Below are 25327 nucleotides of genomic sequence, written 5' to 3' on the forward strand. Positions count from 1 at the left end.
AGATGAATTGCTAGATGAAAGGGAGCACAAATCTTCACAAAGTTGGACCTTCGATCCGGGTATTATCAAATACGAGTGTATGAAGAAGTCCTACCGAAAACCGCCTTTCCAACACACAACGGCCACTACGAATTTTTACTTTCTTCAACAAAAGGTGAAATATTTTGGGTATATCATATCAGAGGAAGGTGTGACGGTGGATCCCTGCAAAATTGAAGCAATGCAAAACTAGCCTACCTCGAGGAACATAAAATTGCTACATGGCTTTTTGGGTTTAATAGGCTACCACCGTAAGTTCGTGAAAAACTATGGAAAGATCAGTGCACCACTTAACTTCCTTACTAGAAAAAGATATCTTCCAATGGTCGGACAGAGCCTCCACTGCCTTCGACAAACTTAAGGCAGCCATAACGACGACGCCGGTGCTAGCGCTACCATATTTCAACCGACCCTTCATCATTAAGGCCGATGCATCTGGAGACAGAATGGGAGACGTTCTCATGCAAGATGGTCGACCACTCACATACATTAGCAAGACATTGTCTCCCCCCTATCAAAACATGTTAACATATGATAAGGAGATGCTCGCCATTATGCACGCAGCAACGAGGTGGAGATCGTACTTGATTAGGCGATACTTTCAAATCAAGACCGACCATAAAAGCCTAAAATATCTCTTGGAGCAGAAGATATCTTCCCCCGAGCAGCAAAAATGGGTAACAAAACTTCTTGTATTTGATTATGAAATAACTTACAAAAGGTGGAAAGAGAATGTTGTTTCAGATGCGCTTTCGCAGCTACTTGAGCAAGCTGAATTTTCGGTCGTTTTACTTCCAACCAGCGACTTCCTTAAGGATATTAAGATGGAATGACAGGAAGATTCGGAGACCAGTAAGATAAAAAAAAAATTAGAGGAAGCATCAAGCTCCGTGGCTCATTACAATCGAGATTCAAAAGAATTATACTATAAGGGACGCATTGTGCTTGTGACAAATTCTATTTGCATCTTCAAGAGCAGATTTTGGACAAAGTTATTCCATATGCAGGGTACTAAATTGAAAAGGAGTACGACATATCACCCACAAACCAACAGCCAGACGGAAGTTTTAAATAGGTGCTTGGAGACAGCCCAAAGCCACCCACCAAATATGACTACCCAAAGAGAACTCCAGACCCAGCCAAGTGCCATTATTGATCGACGGATCGTGACTCGATGACGACGACCCACTAATGAAGTGCAAATACAGTGGGCGAACCTACCGATAGAAGATGCCACTTGGGAGAACTATGACGACTTGAAGATCAAATTCTCACAATTCACGAATCATCAGCCTCGAGGACAAGGCTGATTTGAAGAGGGCGGGTCTGTTAGGACTCTAGCTTGGAGAGTCCTAATTGAGAGGGACATTCATGTAAAACTGTTAGGACTCTAGCTAGGAGAGTCCTAATTGAGAGGGACATTCTGTTAGGACTCTAGCTAGGAGAGTCCTAATTGAGAGGGGCATTCATGTAGGAGGTGTTTTCTTAGAGAAGAATTAGGAGTTGTAAGGGAATAGGAGTCTTGACTAGGAGTCATATTAGGAGTTGGATAGAAGTAAGAGTCTTAAGTAGGAGTCCTATTAGGAGTTAGGGTTTAGAAGCCCTATAAATAGCCATGTATTCCTTCTATTTTCTTAAGCAATAGATGAATCTTTTCTGCAGCCTTTGAGCAGCAACTTGGAGGGAGGAACCCCTATAGAGTTCCAAGGAGGCCGATCCCCTAAAGAGATCAACCCAAAGTTTAGAATCTGCAAGGGTTCTAACAGTTGTGTGTATCGCATTGTCACGAACTGTTCCACCACGATCCGCTGCACCATGTCGCCTCCTGGTGACATCTCTATTGCATTCTGATCCTTGTGGTATGAACTCGAATTGTGAACCCTTCATGTGTCGCCTCTGCCAATACATCGCAGGGTCTCTTCCACCTTCGATTTTGTTCGCTCCTTTGGCAATCGATCTTCATCCACCGACTCTTGGGTCACACCTAGATGAAGCACCGCTCTAGGACTGTCCGTCGCCTAGTAGCTCCCGAAGTCCCCCGACTTCGCTGCAATTAGTACACCATTGTCTGGATCCTGGGCCTCTAACCCTACCAACACAATCTTCGCTGCGCACCGCTTTCTTCATAGCAACTTGAATGGCAACACTAGGCATATTCTTCAAGAGTACTCGCCTCTGTGTTCTCTTGTCCCGTGCTATGGCCTTCGGATCCCAACTTCGCCTCCGCAAATTGAGTCGCCTTAGTTCCTCCATCAAATGCTCCTCCGAGATAAAGTGCATGTGCCCAGAAGCTCCCTTCGTCTTTGGCTCCATGCAAGATGAGTCCGCTCCGTCAGAATGAATGACCCATGGAACAACATGTCCTTGACCTCTGTCCAAGGAAAGCACTATGCCTCTGCTCCATGTTCCATCTTCTATGCTGGCTCCCTTCATGCGGCTTGGGTACTTCGCCAAGTTACACCCAAGTTGCTCCGCTCCTCGTTTTTGTATTGAGTTGATGGTGGCCCTCGCGCCCACCATTCCACGGGTCAGCCCTCCCTTGAGTCCGATCTCCATATCGACTCCAAGTGTGCCTTCATTTGTGTTGCTTTGGGTCGCTCTCCCACTTGATCTCGCAATGCATCCACCAATGCATTCTCTCAAGCGAGATCATGCGACGACTCCTCGCCGCTTGCTCAGTCCATTGAGCTTCGTGGAGTTGTTGTTTGTTGAGGTACTCCTCAACTTGTGAGGTCCGTCTCACATGATTCTCCCTCTGGAGAGCCGGGACTTATCCCTCCTGGATAACTGTCTCGTTGGAGTAACATCTCTTTCGTTTTAGAGACCACCATCCCCTTGGACTACTCCGATCTGCTGAACAAACTGTGCATTGTTCTGCCTCCTGCAAACACACTTGCTAGATTGCGACTCCACGTCAATACAGCCCCCGCTGTACCACTCAAGGCCTAGCAACATGCTGAACTCGGTGCACACTTCAGCCTCCTACGGACGTATCCTTCACATGCCAAAGAGAAAGTTTCAATGCTCCATGGCGCCGAGTTTCGGTCGTCTTGGGATGGCCGCGAACATTCCATCGTCCGCATACAAGCCCATGCATGAGTATTGAATTCTTTGAGTTAGCAATTCCCCTCACCTCTGTGAGCTTTGCACAACTCTTTCGGTCGCTGAGCAACTCATTCCACCTTGGATGGTCTCATCCTTTACCAAGCGCCTCGCTTGCCTCGAGCACCATTAAGTATGGTTGTCAACGTTGAGCCGTAGCTCAAACTCAACCATCCTAACCTTTGTGCGCTCCGCATTCTTCCAAGCTTGTCTATTCTCGTGGTGCCTCTTGCGCGAAGGGTTGGCCATTCCTCTGAATGCCAATCTCAGATGCCCGCTCCTCCTAGCGACTCCTTTTCCCTACATCTCCATGCCCGTTTTCTCCCAAACGGTCGCGCGTGTGCTGACTGCCCTCAACGCAGCCCTGTTAGTTCCCCCACGTTTGCATGCTAAGTGTTTCTATGAGTGCTTGTCCCGCTCTGATACCATCTGTCACGGACTTAACTGGTTTTGCCTAAGTCGTACGGCACCCTTGCGTGTCCGTCCGCAAAGGTCAGCCTCCCCGAAGCTTCCCATGGTCCCTTAGGACCCCCAAAAGAGCGAACATGATAGAGAAAACGCCTCACTCGGGATCCACATGCAAACATCTCCGAAAACACTTCATAGACAATTCAAATTACAAACAAACTTTACAAACTCTGAACAGTTGCACAACAAAGGGTAAAATGGTCCATTACAGACCGAAAATCTCTCACACGTGTCCACATGACACAACCTTTATTTACAAGCCTAAAGCGGCCACCAACCTAACTAAAAATGGGACTATTAAGCCTTCGGTCGTTCCTCTACATGCTGTGCAGAGTATGAACATACCAAAAGACACGGACATACATAAGCATTACATCAAACATCCTGTTTAGAAGTTTGTCCGTGACAACCCGGGTTTCTAGGGGTTTGAGATGGTTAGCATTTTGCATCGAACCAAAAATTGGATAGTTTTGGCCCAGTTTAGCCCAATTCAATGAGTGGTCGCTGTGCAGCCTTGAGAGGGGAGGAAAGGAGAAGAGATGGGAGAAGATGAGTGGAAAAGTAAGGAGAGGGGACAAGAAGAGAGGAAAAGTAAGGAGAGTGGACAGGAAGAGAGGAAAAAAGTGAGGAGAGGAGAGGAGAAGGAAGAAGATGGTAGGAGAAGAAAGGAAACGAGATGAGACGTAGGAGAGATGAGGAGAAACGATTCTTGCAACAATAAGCAATGTTGAATGATCATCGAGGTAGGGAGGCTGCAACTCACTCCCCTCACGGGCCACAGCAACAGATAGGGTTCATTTCCTTGTCGCTTCTGCAGGCAGCTGTGGCGATCAACAACGTTGAATGGCTGTCGACGAGCTTCTCGTCTCTAGCGACAACAATGATTAAGGCATGTTGTGTCTCGTAGTATCGTTGCTCCTTCGACATTAAGGTGAGTTTTTCTTTTTTTCTTTTATATACATCTGAGTTGATTCAATCAGCTCGAGTCGACTCATCCAAATTGACCAATCTTAATGAGTCGACCGAACTTATTAAGTCAACATGCAAATCGGGTTGATTCTACCCTTATTATAATACAACATCTGACCGGACTCGTGAGGTCTGATCTGGGCCATAATCACATGATTCAACGGCCCAGATCATGAGTTCAACAACCTTGAAGATAACTAGGAGATGAATTGGTATCTAATGACACTATTTCTGTGAAAATTAGATGCCAAACAATTAAGTTACAATAGTTTGGTAGTTCTATGCAATTTAGTCTCGAAAGCTTTATATAGAGATAGTTTGGATATTTCGTTGATTTCGATTTGATACACCTGATTTTAGCAAAATTCTTAGCTTTACTCAAAGATGGGTCAAAATGAATTAGATGCATCAACCTTAATTGAAGTTAGTTGATTTTGGTTAATCTAGGTAATATTGCAACCTCAATAGAAGAAAAAGAATAGGATAGAAAAAAGAAGAGGAAGTTGAGGTTGAAGAAAAGACAGAAGCCCATCATGAAACAAAGAAGATGCTTCCCTCATTTTGTTTGTTATTCACTACAACTATCATTGCAGTCATCGCATTTGCCACTACTAACTATTTTTATTATCTTAAACATCCATTGTTAGTAAAATAAAGAAGAGACTAGAGAGTAGAGAGTACATTGTGAGAGGATAAAAGAGGACAATTATTGCTCTTACCATATATGTTGCTACAGAGAAGTGAGGTGTTACAGTGCTTTCAATTAATTTCAAGATCCATAGGCACTCTCTCTGAATGACACCTTAATTTGTCTCATTATTACCTGATACTTCTTTTGCATGGTGATTAAAGAGCCTTTATGGTTATAATTGGTCTGTTGCTATGTTTAAAACTGCAAGTGGATGAATTTTGAGCCTTGTGTATAAATGATTTTTTTCTGGATTTTTTTTCATTATTTTTATTTTTTAGGATTATATTTCACATAGTTTTTAACTTTGTGTTTTCAATTTCATATGTCATTTTAGAAAATTAAATATTTATGAAGGTAAAGGAATGTTTAGTATATAATATTTTTTTCCTCAAATTTTCTTTAGTGAACTTTCTTTTTTATTTCTTATGTTTTATATTTTTATGTTGTATTCCCGGACTGATTGCAATCATTTGATCTGATACTGATTGATTTTGCTGAACCCAATTGTAGATCACGTGCTCATCCTGATCTTAATTTATCTTATGAATTTATCTATGAAACTGGTTTTACAACTAGGTTCCTGATGAGAATTGATCTCTTTTGGTTCAATAAAAATGAGCACAATCCCGATTAGATACTCACTTGATCAAATCTAGCAGTTATATTAGATTTATCTGATTAATTTAAACCAACACTAATTAAATTCCCACTCGATTGTCCTCAAACTGGGCACTTTGCTTGAGCTTGTCCTCAATGAAGTTGTTTGGACCAATTAAACTAAATACAGTTACTATAGAAATAAGCAATCTAATACTGTAGTCAACTTGTCTTGTTTGATGTGGGTGTGAGTTTTCAGTTTATGTGGATCCATACATGACCTATACTCATAATCGAAGTGTATATGTACTTCCTTTTTTCTTATTTTTCCTCCAATCCCAACTATTCTTACCTCCCTACTCATCCACTTCCAAACTCTAAATAAAAATATTACAATATCTGATCTTCTTATATGGTTAGCCAATATAAGTACATGCTGTTGGCAAAACATGCCATATGCCTGTACAGTTACACAGCATGTCACGGCCTTAACTGGAATTGCCTAAGGCGTGAGGCACCCTTGCGGCCAAGACGCGAACTTAGCTTGCGTTGCCTAAGTCGCGCTTCGCCCTTACGATATTGCTCCGTAAAGATCAGCCCACTTGCAACCTCTCGCAGGTCCCGAAGGATCTGTAAAAGAGAAAGTTGATTAGTTCGAAAGAACGAGCGACGGACAAGTCCCGACGTCTCGCGAAAAGAGGGGAAGCTTTACAAGCAATTCAGCGAGCACCTTACGTGCACAAGAGAAAAGAGGGAGAGGGGGAAAACAAGGGTTTTAGAAGGTTGAACGAACAGCTGCAAGCCCACAAACAGTTGCTCACCGAGTCCCGGGCGCGACAATAAGTTCCCGTCAAGGCAACGTGCGAACTTGCGAATGAGTGTTCAACGCCCGGTACTATACCGAAGCCCCATCCAGCCCTGTGCCACCCTAGGGGTTCCAAGGGGCTGAGATGGCTGACGTTTTGGTGAGTGGAGGCAGATTCCAGAAATCAGCCCGCGGCACACGAAATCGGAGCTGTTTTGGGGTTGTTTTGCTCGGTTCGGTGAGCGGTCGCTTTGTAATGCTGCAGCTTGTTCGAACTTACATTTTTATAAGCAAAATGACCCAAAACCAAGAGAAAACATGCTGTCAAGCAGCTGTACATGTAGGTGTCAACGATGAACGGTTCGTTGAATGGAGTTGTTGCGAGTGCGCGACGACCGTTCGTGACAAGTAGGCAGAGGAAAAAAAAAAACTAAGAAAAAGGGGAACAAAGAAAGAAAACAAATAATGAGGGGGTAAGAAACTCCCGATCCATGTACCACTATTGATGCAGATCGTTTGCCTTTGTGATGTATATAAATATTTTTTCTTCCCTTCCTGCTTTTTGCTGATATTTTGCCAACCTAATATGCGCTTTGCATGATACTCCTAATGCGAAGTGGTGGCCACCTGGTCAGATACAGGACTTTTTTTTTCTCTTTATTTGCTTTTTCTGAGCTTGCTGATTCTTGATTGTTTACACAAACAACTTGAGATGCTTCTCTGCAAAACCACACCTTAAAAATATTATTATTTGTTGGTACCGTGGATGGGATCCTTATTCACTTGGAGCAATATGTGCCCTTTCTTTATTTGGTGCTTTCACGTATAAATAGCATAGTTTATATGGTCTGATAAATAGCATAGTTTCTTGCTGAAGTTATATGACATGACAAAATATTATATTTGTAAGAATGCCTTGTCTTCTTTTGCAGCCCTGGTTAGTGCTTTCATGTGTTGCTTCAATGATCATATCATGATATTTTTGCCATAGAATTGGTTTTATATTTTGGATTCAGTTAAGATTCCAAATAATTATTTTCCATTTTAATATTGGACTGAGGCACTCTGGCATGTTTAGTTTACATAACTGAGTACCCTTTTTTAAAAAAAAAATCTCAGAGTCTTTTGTTGCTCATTTCCATGATTGTGGATTAAACCGAATTATTTATTCGAAAAACCTAAGGGCGAAGAAACATTTAAACTTTTCCTGCTTATATGATATTTTAAATGTGAAACTTATGTTTGAAGTCCTGATGTTGCTGGCATTAATTTTGTCAGAATAACTTTCTTTTTTGTTATTAAACTTTGCATTCTTTATTTGTTCTCATTTAAACTTTTGAATATGATAGTCAACTGGCAGAGCTGGAAAGACTTCAATTGGTGATATTTTGGATGACTTTCTTCGTCAAAGATTCGGTGGTGATTCCTATGAGCGTATTGATCGTGGAATAGCAATGTCAAAGAAACTGGCTGCACTGAACATGTTTAATGACAAGGAGAGAGGAAGATTTGTCTTTTTAATTGAAAATCGTGCATGCTTACCAAGCATCAAACTTGCATGCATTGACGCTATTATAATTTATGATAGTGATTGGAATCCATTGAATGATCTACGTGCGCTTCAGAAGATAACTATTGAATCACAGCGTGATTATGTAGCTGTTTTTCGTCTATATTCATCCTTTACAATAGAGGAAAAACTTTTAATTCTTGCAAAGCAGGATATGATACTTGACAACAATATGGATAACGTAAGCCCTAGTGTCTGCCATTCGCTTCTTAGTTGGGGTGCCTCATGCCTCTTTCACCGACTAGAAAAGTTCCATCAACTTCAATCCTTGGATAATTATTCTCCAAATTCCTCTGATAAAATGCTTCTGCTTAATGATGTGCTGGAAATATTAACAAAAATACCAGCCTATATTCCTAGCAAATGTTCAATTTTGGTAAAGGTCCAGCAGAGTGGAGCATCCTATTCAAGAAATATAGTTTTGGCTGGTGAGCAAGGAGCCTCCTCATTCGATAAAGATCTGTGCAGTTTCTGGTCAAATTTATTGGAAGGAAGACATCCTCAATGGCGATACATTTCTAAGCCATCTCATAGTCAGAGAAGTCGTAGAAAGGTTCACAATATGGACAAACTTGTAATGCCACCTGAATCAGAAAATGAAGAAGCAGAGAAAAAGCGGAGGAAGGTAGTTAGCAGCAATACTGTTGATCCACTATATTCGGAATGTTCATTTCAAGGAAGACAAGCTGAAGGCAATAGCAATTTGTTGTCTGGAAATCATGATCAGCCATCTCTTAGTTTCATGACTAAAGCAGCTTTCATGTCAAGTAGCTTGCAGACAGAGACTGGTATTACTGTACTGTTAAGAATTGGATTGCAATATGTCATCTTTCTTGGCGATTTTGATATTCTTTATTTTGTTGTGGGATTAAATGTTGCAGAAGCACAACTAACATGTCAAGGAAAGGATGTATCACATGTGTCTCCAATGTCTGATGGTACTTCTGATGTAAATAAGCCTCACGAGGTTGATTTAAACGGGAGAGAGAAATTAAGTTCCTCTCAAAGGAACCTTCATCTTTCGTTGAAGCCAAAGTTATCAAAGCTCTGTGAGGTATTGAAACTTCCGGTAAGCAAAATTAACAATTTGTTTTAGTTTCTTGAACTTTGGGCTCATCACTATTTTTCTACGCAGTGTGTATTGTGACATTTGAACCTCAACTGAGTACAAGTAGTTCTTTTGCAGTGTATTTTAAGCAGCATGCTCTATAAAAAAAAAGCAGCATTGCTCTAGAAAAAGAATTTATCTAATTTTTTCCCCTTTTGACCATCAAATAATAATCAAGCAATCTCCTTTTGGACCATTCTAAATGGGTTTTCTTTATTTTTCCATAAAATTCTCAAATAGATTTGCTAACTTTAGATTGTTCATGTAATTTTATTCATGGTTCGCGTTACCGGTACCATTATATCGATCGACCATTGGTACAATACGTACCGATCCATATGATGTATTAACACATGGTACGGTGGGCGTATCAATAGATCAGTATGTACTGCCGATATCAGTTCTTTTTCGGATCAGTATGTACCACTTGTACTTGATGGTATGTCACGGTACTGTCACGAACAAAATTGTAAATAAGGTGTTTGATGTAATGTTTGTATATATCTGTGTCTTTCGGTTTTGTTTATGCCTTGCACATGTAGAGGGCTTGCAGTAGGTTTGTCAACTTTATTTTAGTTGGATTTTGTGTTCATTTCAGGCTTGTAAACGTAAGTTGTATAGACTCATTGCGAAGAGGTGAAACTGCCCAAAAACAAACCATCCAGACAATCATTTTGGGGGTTTTTTAGCTCTATAGAGTGGTGTGGAGTGTCAGCCAGCACAACACTCGGGAACTACCCGGGTGGCACATGACTGGATGGGCCTTTGGGGTATTGTTTAGGGCTGGTTCGCTGTCTTGTTCCACAGTAGTGTCATATGGGCACTTGTGGAGACTTTTGGCCGCGACGGGCAACCTCGGACCCTTTGTAGCACAATTGTTTAGAGGTTTCGAAATCTATATTTGTAATTTGCATTGTCTATCCAGTGTTTGCTGAAATGGTTACTTGTGGGATCTCGAGTTAATCGCTTTCTCTAACCCATCTTCTCTTTTGCATATTCTTGGGGACCATAAGAGGTTTTGGGGAGATTGACCCTATTTGGATGGATATGCAAGGGTGCTGTACGACTTAGTCAAAACTAAAGATTTTAATTTTGGTATGGGTGATACGTAATGGTCCGCCAGCAGAGACCGCCCGCTATTGGGCGATACCATCGATTGGGGCTATTTTCGCCCCGTTACCGTCCTAAACTGGTCGTCACCACTCGTTATCGGGTGGTATTAACCGAGGGAGAAGAAAGAAGAGGGAGAATGATGGTATTAATCGAGGGAGAAGAAAGAAGAGGGAGAAGAAGAGAACTTGGAGATCGGCGCTGCTCTCCCTCCTCGTCTTGTCACGGACAAAACTATAAATAGGGTGTTTAATGTAATGCTCATGTATGTCCGTGTCTTTTGGTCAGTGATTTAAAAAGCGCTAGGCGCCAATAGGCGTTAAGGTCCAAAAACGGCCAAGGCGCTAGGCGCTCGCCCAAGCGAAGCGAGACGCTAAAATATAAAAATATATAATATAATTAATAAATATAATTATTTAAAATTTTAAATAAAAATATGCTATTAAATTAAGAAAATTAACAATATTAAAATCAAAATAATATATTATTAATCTATTAACAGTATTAAAAATTAATAATTTCAAATAAACCTAATAATATTAACAGTATATAGTATATTGTTAATTGTATACAATATACTATTAACAGTATACTGTATATACTATTAACAATATAAAGAAGGAGAAGAAGGAAGAGTGTAAGGGGTGCTGAATGAGAAAAGAGGAAGCGGCAGCGACAGCGGGAGTGTAAGGAGGCAGCGGCAACGGGAGTGTAAGGAGGCAGCGGCAACAGGAGCAGGAGTGTAAGGAGGCAGCGGCAGCAAGAGTGTAAGGAGGTAGCGACAGCGGGAGTGTAAGGAGGTAGCGGCAGCGGCGAGCAGCGACAGTGGGAGCAGGAGCGGGAGCGGGGAGTGGCGATAGCAGCAGCGGTTGCGAGCAGCGATAGCGGCGAGCAGCGGGATCGGGATCGGGAGCAGCAATGACAACGAGGGTTAGGGTTGGGTAGTCGCTGATATCGATTTTAGTTGGTTCGATTGAACCAACTAACCATTGGAGACCGAACCAGACCTAAAATCCTAGTTCGGTCACCTGGTTTAACCCAGGCGCTCGCCCGAAGCGCCCAGTGCCTGGGCTCGAGCGAGCGCCCAGGCAACGCCTCTTTGAAGTGCGTCGCCTGGATGTTTAGCGAGGCGCTCGGGCCTCGCCTTGCCTCGCCCGAGCACCTAGGCGAGCGCCCGAGCGCCTTTTTAAATCGCTGCTTTTGGTTTATTCATGCTTTGTACAACATGTGGAGGGACGGTCAAAGGCTTAACAACCTCATTTTAGTTGGGTTTGGTGGTCGTTTTAGAGTTGTAAATAAAGGTCGTGTCATGTGAACACTTGTGAGAGATGTTCGGTCTGTAGTGGACCATTTTGGATCCTCTGTTGTGCAACCGTTCAGAGCTTGTAAAAGTCTGTTTGTAATTTACATTGGCTATAAAGTGTTTTATGAAATGATTGCTTGTGAATCTCGAGTGAGACGTATTCTCTAACCCGTTTTCGCTTTTGTAGGTCCTAAGGGACCATAGGAGGTTTCAGGGAGGCTGACATTTGCGGACGGACACGCAAGGGTGCCGTACGACTTAGGCAAAACCAGTTAAGTTCGTGACAGATGGTATCAGAGCGGGAGAAGCACTTATAGAAACACTTGGCATGCAAACGTGGGGGACCTATCGAGGCTGTGTTGAGGGCAACCAGTACGTGCGACCGTTTGGGGGAGTGGGCATTTGAGATTGACATTCAGAGGAATGGCCAACCCTTCATGTTAGAGGCACTACGAGGACAAGCAAGCTGGGAAGAATGCGTAGCGCACAAAGGTTGCGATGGTTGAGTTTGAGCTACGGCCCAACATTGGCAACCATACTTGATGGTGCTCAAGGCAAGCGAGACGCTTGGTAAAGGATGAGACCATGTAAGGTGGAATGGGTTGTTTAGCGACCGAAAGAGTTGTGCAAAGCTCACATTGGTGAGGGGAATTGCTAACTTGAAGAATTCGATACTTATGCAAAGGCTTGTATGCAAACGATGGAGTGTTTTGTCATGGACTTAGCTAGAATTGCCTAAGTCGTGAGGCACCCTTGTGGCAAAGACGCGAACTTAGCTTGAGTTGCCTAAGTCGTGACGCATCCTTGCGCCAACTTCTCGGACTTAGCTGGCATTGCCTAAGTCATGAGGCATCCTTGCGACATATGCGTCCGCAAAGGTTTAGCCTAGTTGTAATCTCGTATGGTCCCAAAGGACCTATAAAACAGAAAGTTGATTAGATTGAAAACGAGTGATGAACAAGTCCCGACGTCTCGCGAAGAGGGAAGCTTTACAAGCAATTCAGTAAGCACCTTGAGTGCATAAGAGAAAAGAGAGAAAAGAGGAAAACAAGGACTTTGGAAGGTTGAATGAATATCTGCAAGTCCACAAACAGTTGCTCACCGGGTGCCAGGCGTGAAGGCAAGTTCCCGTCAAGAAAACGTGCGAACTTGTGAAGATTGTTCAACGCCCGACAATATATCGAAGCCCCATCCAATCTTGTGCCACCCGGGGGGGTTCTAGGGTGTTGAGATGGCTGACGTTTTGGGCACGGTAGCGGGTTGCAGAAAACAGCCCACAGCACGCGAAAACGGAGCTATTTTGGAGCTTTTTGGCCCGGCACGGTTAGCGGTTGCACGACAGCGCTGTAACCTGTTCGAATATGTATTTTTATAAGCAAAACACACAAAACCATGGCAAAACAGGCTGTTGTGTCTCTATTCAAGCATGCAAAAGTGACGAACGGTTCGTTGAATGAAGTTGTTGCGAGTGCGCGATGACCGTTTGTGACATTCTCCCCCACTTAAACTGTCGACGCCCTCGTCGACGCTTGTTGGTAGTTGTTGATGATTGCTTCTTCATGTCGTAGGGCGTCTTCGGGCTCCCAACTAGTTTCAGTTCGGGGAAGCTTTCGCCACTTCACCAAGTACGCGGTCTGCTCAGTTCCATTGGGTAGCTTTATCTTGTGATCCGCAGAATGGTTTCAACTCGCTTCTCATAGGAGGCTCTGGTGGGGGGTAGCAGAGTTGGAACACTTCAAGAAGTATCTTGCAGATCTGAGTGGTAGACTTTCAAGTTGCTGGCGTGAAAAACATTATGAATTTTGAGCCACACCAACCACTATAACCTATAGGAGACGTTGTCCACCCTACTGATAATTGGGAAAGGCCCTTCATACTTGCGCACCAATCCTTTGTGTACTTTTTTCCTAAAGAATTAGAGTGATGCTGGTCGGAGCTTCACCAACACCAAATCGCCGACTTTGAACTCTTGCGGTCGCCTTCCCAAGTCGGCGCACTTCATCTTTTTGGCCGCCTTCGCCAAGTAAGCCCGCGCAATATCTGCATTTCGATGTCATTTTTTTGCAAAGTGATATGCTGACGGACTACTCCCAGTATATCCGATAGCCAAGGTGAGTTGACGGTTGTTTTCCTGTAATGATCTCGAAGGGGCTCTTGTTGGACGTAGAGCTCCGTTGCAAGTTGTAGGAGAATTGGGCTATGTCCAACATCTTCACCTAATCTCGTTGGTTGGTACTCACGTAGTGCCGAAGATATTGCTCCAGGAGCGAGTTTATCCCTTCGGTTTGGCTATCCGTTTGGGGGTGGAGGCTTGTGGAGATGTATAACTTAGATCCCAACAATTTGAATAGCTCGGTCCAGAATCGTCCCAGGAACTGAGCGTCTCGATCACTGATGATATTATGCGGGACTCCTGAATACTTCACCACATTCTTCATCATCAGCTTGGCCGCCTCTTTTGCTAAATAGTGTAGGGGTGCAGCAATGAAAGTTACATACTTTGAAAATCGATCGACCAACACGAGTATCGATCCGAGTCCTTCTACTGCCGGCAAGCTTGATATAAAATCCAAGGAAATGCTCTCCCACGACCTTTCTAGTATGGGCAACGACTCCAAAAGTCCCATCGGCTTCCGTTGCTCCACCTTGTCTTGTTGGTAAGTGAGGCATGTTCGAACATATTCCTCCACATCAGTACCCATCTTCGGCCAGTAGAAGGCCCTCTCCACGAGAGCCAAGGTTCTGTGAATGCCCGGATGTCCACAGCCCAAAGGGAATCGTGACACTCTCTTAAGAGCTCACGCCTCAAATTGTCCACTCGAGGGACATAAATCCTATTCCCTTTTATGTAAACGAGTCCCTCCTGGACCCAAAATCGTCGTGCCTTATCTTATTTGATGAGCTGCATCAGGGTTACTGCTTGGGGATCACTGTACAGTCCATCCTTGATCCTTGAAAGGAAGTTGGAGTGCAACTGACTTGCTTGGCCTCGACCCTCAAATTGTCGCCAAACTCGTAGATAGTGGACCACTGGTGTCATCTCCTTCTCGTGCAGCAGATACCGCCACTCGGTCTCGTTGAGCTTGCGGCTGTCGGAGGCCACCGGATGACCCTCTTGCATGAGTACTCTCCCAATAGTGAAGTCTAAAGCATTTGTATGGATTTCGAAGGGCTCCCTATAGTTCGACAATTTGAGCACCGGTTCTTCCAACACAGCAGCCTTCAGATCTTGGAAAAAACGTCACATTTATCAGACCACCTCCAAGGCTGCTCCTTCTTTAGTAAGTCCGTCAGTGGAGTTGCATGCTTCGAATACCCTGTTATAAAGCGTCGATTGTAGTTGATGAAACCAAGGAAGGATCTCAGCTCTAGCACCTTCTTTAGAGTTCGCCATTCCGCAACAGCTTGCACCTTCGATTTGTCCATCCGAATGGAGCCATCACCGATTCGATGCCCCAAGAATAAGATCTCTGTTTGAGCAAAGTAGCACTTCTCCCTTTTCACGAACAAAGTATTCTCCCTGAGAACCTTGAAAATTATCCGAAGGTGCTCGACGTGCTCCTCGAGTGTTTGGCTGTAGATGACAATATTGTCCAAGTAGACGACTACGAACTTATCCAAATACTCTTTGAATAGTTGGTTCATAAGAGTGTAGAACGTGGCTGGAGCGTTGGCAGATCTATCGATCGCGAAGAGAGGGATGCAGATGTGAGGCGACTGATAGTAGGGCCATGGGCATGATAGCGTCATGGTACCGTAGAGGCGGGACTTTCGTGAAGTCATCGATCCCTTGCTCTCAAGGGGGGAGAGCGCTTGGTCGTGAAAGGGGTTGGGGAGGTGGAGAATGCAGAGGCAAACTTCAAGTACCGAGACAAGGTTGAAGGGCAAAGGCTAGGGAACTTTGTAAGATCGGTGTCAACGAGCTTCTCATCAAGATAGCTAGAAGTGGAGGACTTCGGGTTGGTGCAAGAGTGCATGACCAAGGAACGAAGCATGCAGTACATGGTGCTGTACCTTTGCTACTCAGTGGAGTAGGTAGCTGGGTTGATGGAGAAGACGGTACAATCCCAGAGGCGACCAAAACTATTAGAGACTTACTTCAAGTTGGGGTGAAAACTTTCTGCATTCCAGATGTTCGATGGCATTGGGAAGGTGAATCACAGTAACTAACTCAACGCATGGAGTGTAAATACTTCAAGTGCTTCAGAAGTGTGAGCAAAGAGCAGGCGAAGGCCAGTACTCAGCACAATCCGTGGAGTACAACCCTCGAGGAGGCGGGCGAAATCAAGTAACCTTTGCCTTCTCAACTCTTAAGAGAACGGGCGAAACCGAGTACCCTAATTCTCTTATCTATCCAGTAGAGGAGCTTTTCTAAGGTTTAAAGACCCTTCGAAGAAATCTAATGGAAGACAATAGTTATCGAATCCTCACCAATGGTGATAAGTGCTACTGAGAGTAGATTATCCGCTTCATTTCCCAATAGAATGTCAATCGAAAGCGGAAGTGATGCAAACCTACTTGGAAGTGACAACTAAGTGAAAGAAGAGTCGATGGACAAATTTTGTAGAGGAAGGACCTAAAAACTTCAAAAATTTTCGAGGCGATGCTTATTAAAGCTCCAACAAGTATCCACCTAGTTCAAGAAGCATGAGACATTTAAGAGACTAACGCATAGTAAGGATGGTCTTTTCCTTCATCCGAAGGATCCGTAGGAACCTACAGTGATCAACACAACTCAGCCAACCCCACACTAAAGTTAGAGTCATTGGCCAGTTGAAACAGCATGACAGATCAAAAGTTCGACTACTCAACAATAGTGACAGAGAGCAGCCGAGAGCCAGGAGGCGCATTGTAGTTGAAGCAGAAGATTGAAGACTCAGCAACGGTGAGGAGGCAAAGGCTTTGAAGAGGACGTCGAAGGAATAAGTGGGGGAGAATGTTATGGACAAAACTGTAAACTGGGTGTCTAATGTAATGCCTATCTATGTCCGTGTCTTTTGGTTTGTTCATGCTTTGCATAGCATGTAGAGGGACGGTCAAAGGCTTAACAGCCCCATTTTAGTTGGGTTTGGTGGCCGTTTTAGGCTTGTAAATAAAGGTTGTGTCATGTGAACACTTGTGAAAGATGTTCGGTCTGTAGTGGACCATTTTGGATCCTTTGTTGTGCAACCGTTCAGAGCTTGTAAAAGTCTGTTTGTAATTTGCATTGGCTATAAAGTGTTTTATGAAATAATTGCTTGTGGATCCCGAGTGAGATGTATTCTCTAACCCGTTTTCTCTTTTGTAGGTCCTAAGGGACCATAGGAGGTTTCGGGAATGCTAACCTTTGTGGATGGACACGCAAGGGTGCCTCTCGACTTAGGCAAAACCGGCTAAGTCCGTGACAGTCTATCGGAGACTTCTCCTCATCCACGTGGGGAGAGGAATCCTTGGTATTGCGGGGAGAAGAAACGGTTTCTTGTCCCCACCTTTTCCATGCGAGCAAAAAAGTGGCGACGTAGCCGAGGCGATGTCGTAGAAAACAATTTATTTTTTTACTTATATATATATATATATATATAACGAGGTGACGTTGCGTCGGTTTTTTGTCCGCGTGTGGGGAAGAAACCGAGGTTTCTTCTCCCCACACGCCAAAAAGGGCGACGAGGTAGTCGCCCTTTTATTTTACTTATATATATATATATATATATATATATATATATATGGAGTGGTATACCGAAATGTACTGCTCTGTCACGAACGATCGTCGCGCACCAGCAATAACTTTGTTCAACGAACCATTTGTCGCTTTTACATCCATGTATAGATGCTTGACAGCATGTTTTGCCTTGGTTTTATTTGTTTTTGCTTGTAAAAATGCATGTTCGAATAGGTTGTAGCGCTACAGTGCGACTGGTCACCGCGTCGGGCAAAATTGTCCTAAAATGGCTCCGTTTTCACGTACCACGACTTGTTTTCCACAGACCGTAGCTGCATGCAAAATGTTAGCCATCTCAGCACTTTAGAACCCCTCGGGTGGCACAAGGCTGGAAGGGGCTTCGGTATAGTGTCAGATGTTGAACAATCTTCATAAGTTCACACGTTAACTTGACGGAAACTTGCCTTCGCGCCCGGCACCCGATGAGCAATTGTTTGTGGACTTTTAACTGTTCGTTCTACCTTCTAAAGTCCTTGTTTTCTCCTTCTTCTCTTTTCTCTCTTGCACTCAAGGTGCTCGTTGAATTGCTTGTAAAGCTTCCCCCTTCGCGAGACGTTGGGGCTTGTACGTCGCTCGTTTTCAATCTAATCAACTTTTTGCTTTATAGGTCCTTCGGGACCTGTACAAGGTTACAACTCGGCTGACCCTTTGCGAACGAATATGTCGTAAGGGAGCCTCATGATTTAGGGACCTGTACAAAGTTACAAGCTCAAAAGGCAAGACCCTAAAACCTGGCGGGTACTTCTTGTGCGGAGGGCCGCACATAGTGAGGGAGTGCCCACAGAAACAAGCACTCAATGCCTTAATAGTTTCAATCCATCCCCCCAAATTAGACAAAGGCAAGGCCGTCGCCCTCAGTTCAAGTAGTTCAGAATCTAGCAGCGACGATGAGGAGTCGCAAGATCCTCGAATGGGAGCAATGCGTTTGTTGAATGCATTGCGGGGTCAAGTGGGAGAGAACATGAAGGCAAAGCCATTGAAAGCAGAGAGTAGCGAGCTGATGTACGTGGACATTAAGCTCAATGGCCAAACAACCCGTGCAATGGTGGACACGAGCGTTACCTACAACTTTATTGCTTACTGGGAAGCAAAACGACTTGGGCTGATCTTGTAGAAGAACTCAAGTCGGATGAAGGCGGTGAACTCGGAGGCCATGCGGATCTCTTGGCTGGCAAAAGGAGTCCCCATCAAGATTGGAACATGGAGCAGGAGCATAAACATAATGGCGGTGCCATTGGACGACTTCAAAGTGATCCTCGGAATGGAGTTCATGCACGCGACGAAGTTGGTGCCAATTCCATTCCTAAACTCCCTATGTATGATGGGAGGTGACGACCCCAGTGTGGTTCCCATCCCGCTCATCGTGGACTTGTTTGACCAACTGCGCAAAGCAAAGTATTTCTTCAAACTCGACCTTCGGTTAGCATACTGGTAGGTGCGTATTACTGAAGGCGACGAAGCGAAGACTACTTGCGTGACCAGGTTCGAAGTATTTGAGTTCTTGGTGATGCCTTTCGGCTTAATCAATGCTCTGGTCACATTCTGCACTCTTATGAACCAACTATTCAAGGAGTATTTGGATAAGTTTATGGTCGTCTACTTGGACGATATTATCGTCAATAGCCAAATGCTCGAGGAGCATGTCGAGCGCCTTCGAACAAGTTTCAAGGTTCTCAAGGAGAACACTTTGTTCGTGAAAAGGGAGAAGTGCTACCTTGCTCAGACGGAGATCTTATTCTTGGGGCATCGAATTGGTGATGGTTCCATTCGGATGGACAAATCAAAGGTGCAAGCTGTTGTGGAATGGCGAACTCCAAAGAAGGTGCCGGAGCTGAGATCCTTCCTTGGTTTCGTCAACTACTATTGATGCTTCATAGTTGGGTATTTGAAGCGCGCAACTCCACTAACGGAGTTGCTGAAAGAGCAGCCTTGGAGATGGTCTGACAAATGTTAAGTTGCATTCCAAGATCTAAAGGCCGTTGTGTTAGAAGAACCAGTGCTCAAATTGCCGGACTATGGCAGCGATTTAAAAAGGCGCTCGGGCGCTCACTTAGGCGCTCGGGCGAGGCGAGGCGAGGCCCGAGCGCCTCGCTAATCTCCCAGGCGGTGCGTGCCACCTGGGCACTCGCCCGAGCCCAGGCGCTGGGCTCTCGCCCGAGCCCAGGCGCTGGGCGCTTCGGGCGAGCGCCTGGGTTAACCAAGGCGACCGAACCAGGATTTTAGGTCTGGTTCGGTCCTGGTTCGGTCTCCGATGGTTAGTTGGTTCACTCGAATCAACTAAAACTGCTATAAGTGACAACCGAACCTTAACCCTCGCCGCTGCCGCTCCTGATCCCGATCCCGCTGCTCGCCGTTATTGCTGCTCGCAAATGCTGCCGTTGTCGCCGCTCGCCGCTGTCGCTGCTCGCAAACGCTGCCGCTGTTGCTGCTCGCGCCTCCCGCTGCTCGCCACTTCTGCTCCCGCTCCTACTGCCGCTGCTCGCCGCTCGCAAATGCTGTTGCTGTCGTCGCTCGCGCCTCCCGCTGCTCGCCGCTCCTGTTCCCGCTCCCGCTCCCGCTGCTCGCTGCTGTCGTTGCCGCTGTCACCGCTCGCCGCTGCAGCTGCCTCCTTACACTCCGCTGCCGCTATCGCTTCCTCTTTTCTCAGTCAGCAGGCTCAGCACCCCCTTACACTTCTTTCTTCTCCTTTTGTTAACAGTATACAGTATACTGTATACTATTAAATACTGTTAATATTGTTAAGTTTATTTGAAATTATTAATTTTCAATACTGTTAATAGATTTTCTTAATTTAATAGCATATTTTAATTTAAAATTTTAAATAATTATATTTATTAATTATATTTTAGCGCCTCGCTTCGCTCGGGCGAGCGCCTAGCGCCTCGAGCGTTTTTAGACCTTGGTGCCTAGCGCTTTTTAAATCACTAGACTATGGGGAGCCCTTCGAAGTCTATACAAATGCTTTAGATTTCACTATTGGGGGAGTACTCATACAGGAGGGTCATCCGATTGCCAACGAGAGCCGCAAGCTCAATGAGATCGAGCGACGGTATTCGGTGCATGAGAAGGAGATGACAGCGGTGGTCCACTGTCTATGAGTTTGGCGGCACTACCTTTTCGGATCGCGATTTGTGATGAGGAAGAACAACATCCCCAAGCAGTAACCCTGATGTAACTAATCAAAGAAGGCAAGACACGACGATTTAGGATCCAGGAGGGACTCGTCTACACAAATGGGAATAGGGTTTATGTTCCTTGAGTGGACAATTTGTGGCGCAAACTCTTGAGAGAGTGTCACGATTCCCTTTGGGCAGGATATCTGGGCATTCACCGAACATTGACCCTCATGGAGAGGGCCTTCTATTGGCCGAAGATGGGGATTGATGTGGAGGAATATGTTTGAATGTGCCTTACTTGCCAACAAGACAAGGTAGAGCAGCGGAAGCCGGTGGGACTTTTGGAGCCATTGCCCGTATCAGAAAGGTCGTGAGAGAGCATTTCCTTGGACTTCATATTAAGCTTGTCGGTAGTAGGGGGACTCGGATCGATATTTGTGGTGGTCGATCGATTTTCAAAGTATGTAACTTTCATTGCTGCACCCCTACACTATTCAGCAAAGGAGGCGGCCAAGCTGATGATGAAGAATATGGTGAAGTATTTGGGAGTCCCGCACAATATCATCAGTGATCGAGACGCTTGATTTCTCGGACGATTTTGGACCGAGCTATTCAAATTGTTGGGGTCTATGTTATATTTCTCCACAAGCCTCCACCCCCAAATGGATGGCAAAACCGAAAGGATAAACTCGCTCCTTGAGCAATATCTTCGGCACTACGTGAGTGCCAACCAACGAGATTGGGTGAAGCTGTTGGACATAGCCAAATTCTCCTACAACTTGCAGTGGAGCTCTGCGTCCAACAAGAGCCCCATCAAGATCATTACAGGACAACAACCGTCGAATCCTCACACCTTGGCTATCGGGTATACCGTCAACTCCTCACATTCAGTATAATATTTTTTTTATATTGTTTTTGTTCTTATAATCTGGATTAGGATTCACTATTATAGGCAACCAAGGTCTAAATTCTTATTGCGGATTATGATTGAGCAATTATGATTTGGTACAATCTGTATTATTACTATTTTCCATGGATGATTTGATTCTGATAATTGTTTGACCTTTTAGTTGTCTATCAAAAGTGGTATGAATTGATAAGTAAGTTGGAAGATTTTGTCCAATTCTATCGAATTTGAAAAGCACACCAGAAGAAAAGGAAATGAAAAGACTGAATGAGAAGATAGAAACTTGGATTCAGGAAATACAGAAAAGAAATCTGTGACTATGAATTAGTGGAGAAGACACAGTAGTTATTGCATATGCTCTTTGTTGCAACCATCTTATTTGCCATCTAGAACCAGCGTTGTAATGTATGTCACCATTAATGTGTAAATGATGAGAAGATAAAAACGGAGGAAATAGGATGGGTTGCTGCTTTGAAATTCTTAAGAGAACAGAGATCTAACGTGAAGGGAGATGTTAAAGGATTCTAAATTAATTTCAAATTACTTAGTGCATTCTTGAAATGATTTTTTTCTTTACTTTTTTATTACTATATACTATTATATCTACAAGGTAATTGGAGAAGCACTAAGGCATAGCAACGTCGATCACTATGTTAAGGCTGCAAACGTATAAGTTTTGAGTCTTCTGTATTATGTCTATGATTATTATTTACTATAATGATGCCATTTTATGATATATTTTACATGTATCTTTATAAAAGTATGTCGCCAATATTTTTGTTAAATTCATCTCCATCGTTTTACATTCTTATTCTTTCTTTAATTATCCTTTTATATCACACTTTCATGTTTTCTTGATAATGTTAGATATTTACAAAATAACTAAAAGGAATAGAATATAATAATTTATTTTGATAAATTTATTATAAATTTTATAATATTTCACTATTTTAATGATTTTTTATAATATTTTATCCATGAGTTATTTTCTCAGACAATCCTAATCGTGTTGACCAATGGGAGTAAAAAAGTTAGTCCAAGAACACATGGTTATATTAACAATTTGGAATATAGGAACATTTTCAGGGAAGGGATTATAATTAGTATACACTATGATTAGAAGAAAAATAAATATTATTTGTTTATAAGAGACTAAGTGGATAGGAGAAAATCTAGAGAGACTAATGGTACTGAATTTAAAATTTGGTATACTAAAAAAGTTAAATATAGAAATGGTGTAGAAATTGTTGTTGATGAGGATTTTAAGAATAATATTGTACATGTAAAATGATTTGGAGATAGAATTATAGTTCTAAAATTTGTGGGAGGACAAGATGTTTTGAATATCATTAGTACTTATTTCCCTCAAGTCGGGTTGGATGATCAAACCAAAATATTATTTTGGGAAAACTTAAATGATATCATTCATGGAATGCTTATAATCGAAAAACTTATAATTGGACAAGATTTGAATGGTCATGTAGGGAAAATGTATAGTGAATATAAAGGGGTGTATGGGGGCTTTGGTTATGCGGAGAGAAATAAAACATTTAACTACTTATAAGAGCGGTCATAACTGTAGTCAAATAGGCCTTTTTCTTAGTAGAAAGGTAGATAAACTTATTCTTGGCGAAAGTTTGACGAATCAAAATAGGTTGATGGTATTAGTTACTATAGAAAATAAAAGAAGAAAAGGTAGTTAAAAAATCACTAGGACTAAATGGTGGAATTTTAAAGATGATACTGTAAACACTTTTAAGAATAAGATGGAAAGGTCGACAACGTGAACTTAGATTAGGATAATATTAATATTATTTGAACTATGATGGCTAATAAGATTAGGAGCTTAATAAAGGAGATTCTTGATTAAACTAAAGGTAGAGGTGTAACCTTAAGAAAGAGTTGGTGGTGGTGCGAGGAATTTCAAAAAAATAATTTTTACTAAAAGTTTATGTTTTAAAGACCGACAAAATTGTAAAAATGAGAAAAATTTAAAAGATATGAAGAATATAAAAAAAGTAAAAAAAACGATTAGTACTGTAAGATATAAAGCTTATGATAATTTTTATAATAAATTAGGTACTAAAGATGGTGCAAAAAATATATCAAATTGCTAAAGCTATAGAAAGAAAGTGTAAGGATTTAGATAATATTAGATGTATTAAAGATGAAGATTAAATAATACTTGCTAATGATAACGAGATTAAGAAAAGATGAAAAATTATTTTTATAAATTATTTAATAAATATTCCACATAGGACTTAGATTTAACGATAAATAATAGTGGTAGATTTAATAATCTTAGATTTATTCATAAAATTAGAGCTAATGAAGTAAAATATTCATTAAAGAAGAATAAAATAGCTAAGAGTGTGGGGCCTAATGGTATCCCTATTGAGGTCCGAAAGAGTTTAGGGGACAATGGAATATCTTAGTTAACTAGTTTATGTAACAAAATCATAAGATTCGAAAGGATGTCTGATGAATAGAAAAAGAGTTTTTTAGTACCAATTTACAAAAATATGAGTGACATATATAATTGTTCAAATTATAGAGGAATTAAAAACATGAGCCATACTATGGAACTTTGGGAAAAAGTTATCGAAAGTAGGATAAGGCTTGAAACAAATACATTTGAAAATCAATTTCGTTTTATGCTTGGAAGATCAACTATAGAAGCTATTTATTTATTAGGACAATCAATGGAAAAGTTATAGGGTGAAAAAGAAAGATTTGCATAAGGTTTTTATTGACTTAGAAAGAGCCTATGATACGGCTCCTAGAGAAAGGTGTATTCACTAATTATATTGATGTTGTTAAATATATGTATGATAATATAGCTATTAGTGTTAGAATTATAGGGAGCGTGTCTAGTGAGTTTCTTATTAGCATAGGATTACACCAATGATTCACAGTAAGGCCTGACATTTTTATATTGATAATGGATGAACTTACTAGTTACTTACATGATAGACCTCCTTAGTGTATGTTATTTGTTGATGTTGTCGTCTTAGTTGATGAAAGCCTAAGTGGAATTAATTATAAACTTAAGCTATGGAGGTAAGCCTTGGAAACTAAAGGTTTTAGATTAAGCAGGACTAAAACTGAATATATAAAATGCAATCTTAGTGATTTTAGAAATAGATAAGAGAATATAGTTAGATTGGATGGACAGGAAGTTCTTTTAAATAAAAACTTTAGATATCTTGGATCAATTATTCAATAAGATGGAGAGATTAATGAAGATATATTTCGTAAGGTAAAAATAAAATGGTTAAAATGGCGAGGGGCATCAAGAGTCTTGTGTGATCATTGGATGCCTTTGAGACTCAAAGAAAAAAATTATAAGATAGTTGTGCGACTAACACTGCTTAAAGGATTTGAGTGTTGGGCAATTAAGAAAAAATAGTGTCTGCCATACCGAATCGTACCGCCCGGTACCGGTATTTCGACCTGGGCTCGGTACACCGTACCGTACATCGTAGCAGCACTGTACACTGTACCGTACCGGTACCTAGATTTGAGTGTACGCACTGTAGCAGCACTGTACACCGTACCGGTACCTGGATTTGAGTGTACGACACTGTAGCAGCACTGTACACCGTACCGTACCGGTACCGAGCCCAGGTCGAAATACCGGTACGGAACGGTATTGCGAACCTTGAGAAAAAATATATACAAAAAGTTTGTGTTGCCGATATTAGAATGTTGAGATGGATGTGTGGAGTTACTAAGCAAGATAGGAAAATTAATACTTTTATTCGTAAACAACTAGGTATCGTTTCGATAGAGGATAAGATGAGATAAAATTGTCTAAGATGGTCTGAGTATGTGCTGAGAAGAC

At 42.5% G+C, this 25327-nt stretch overlaps 1 protein-coding gene across 8 annotated transcripts in view; it reads left to right on the top strand.

The window, feature by feature from the left end:
- Positions 1–25327, top strand: part of LOC103972918 (uncharacterized) — a 93157-nt gene that overhangs the window by 33752 nt on the left and 34078 nt on the right. For 7 of the 8 annotated variants that reach the window (XM_065108974.1, XM_065108975.1, XM_065108971.1 and 4 more), the window contains 2 exons: positions 8021–9029; positions 9123–9310. In XM_065108974.1, coding sequence (XP_064965046.1) covers positions 8021–9029; positions 9123–9310 — 1197 coding nt within the window. The remainder of the gene's footprint in view (positions 1–8020; positions 9030–9122; positions 9311–25327) is intronic. The other variant, XM_065108972.1, reaches the window with a different exon arrangement.

Source organism: Musa acuminata, chromosome BXJ2-5, assembly GCF_036884655.1.
Source record: "Musa acuminata AAA Group cultivar baxijiao chromosome BXJ2-5, Cavendish_Baxijiao_AAA, whole genome shotgun sequence".
Taxonomy (NCBI): domain Eukaryota; kingdom Viridiplantae; phylum Streptophyta; class Magnoliopsida; order Zingiberales; family Musaceae; genus Musa; species Musa acuminata.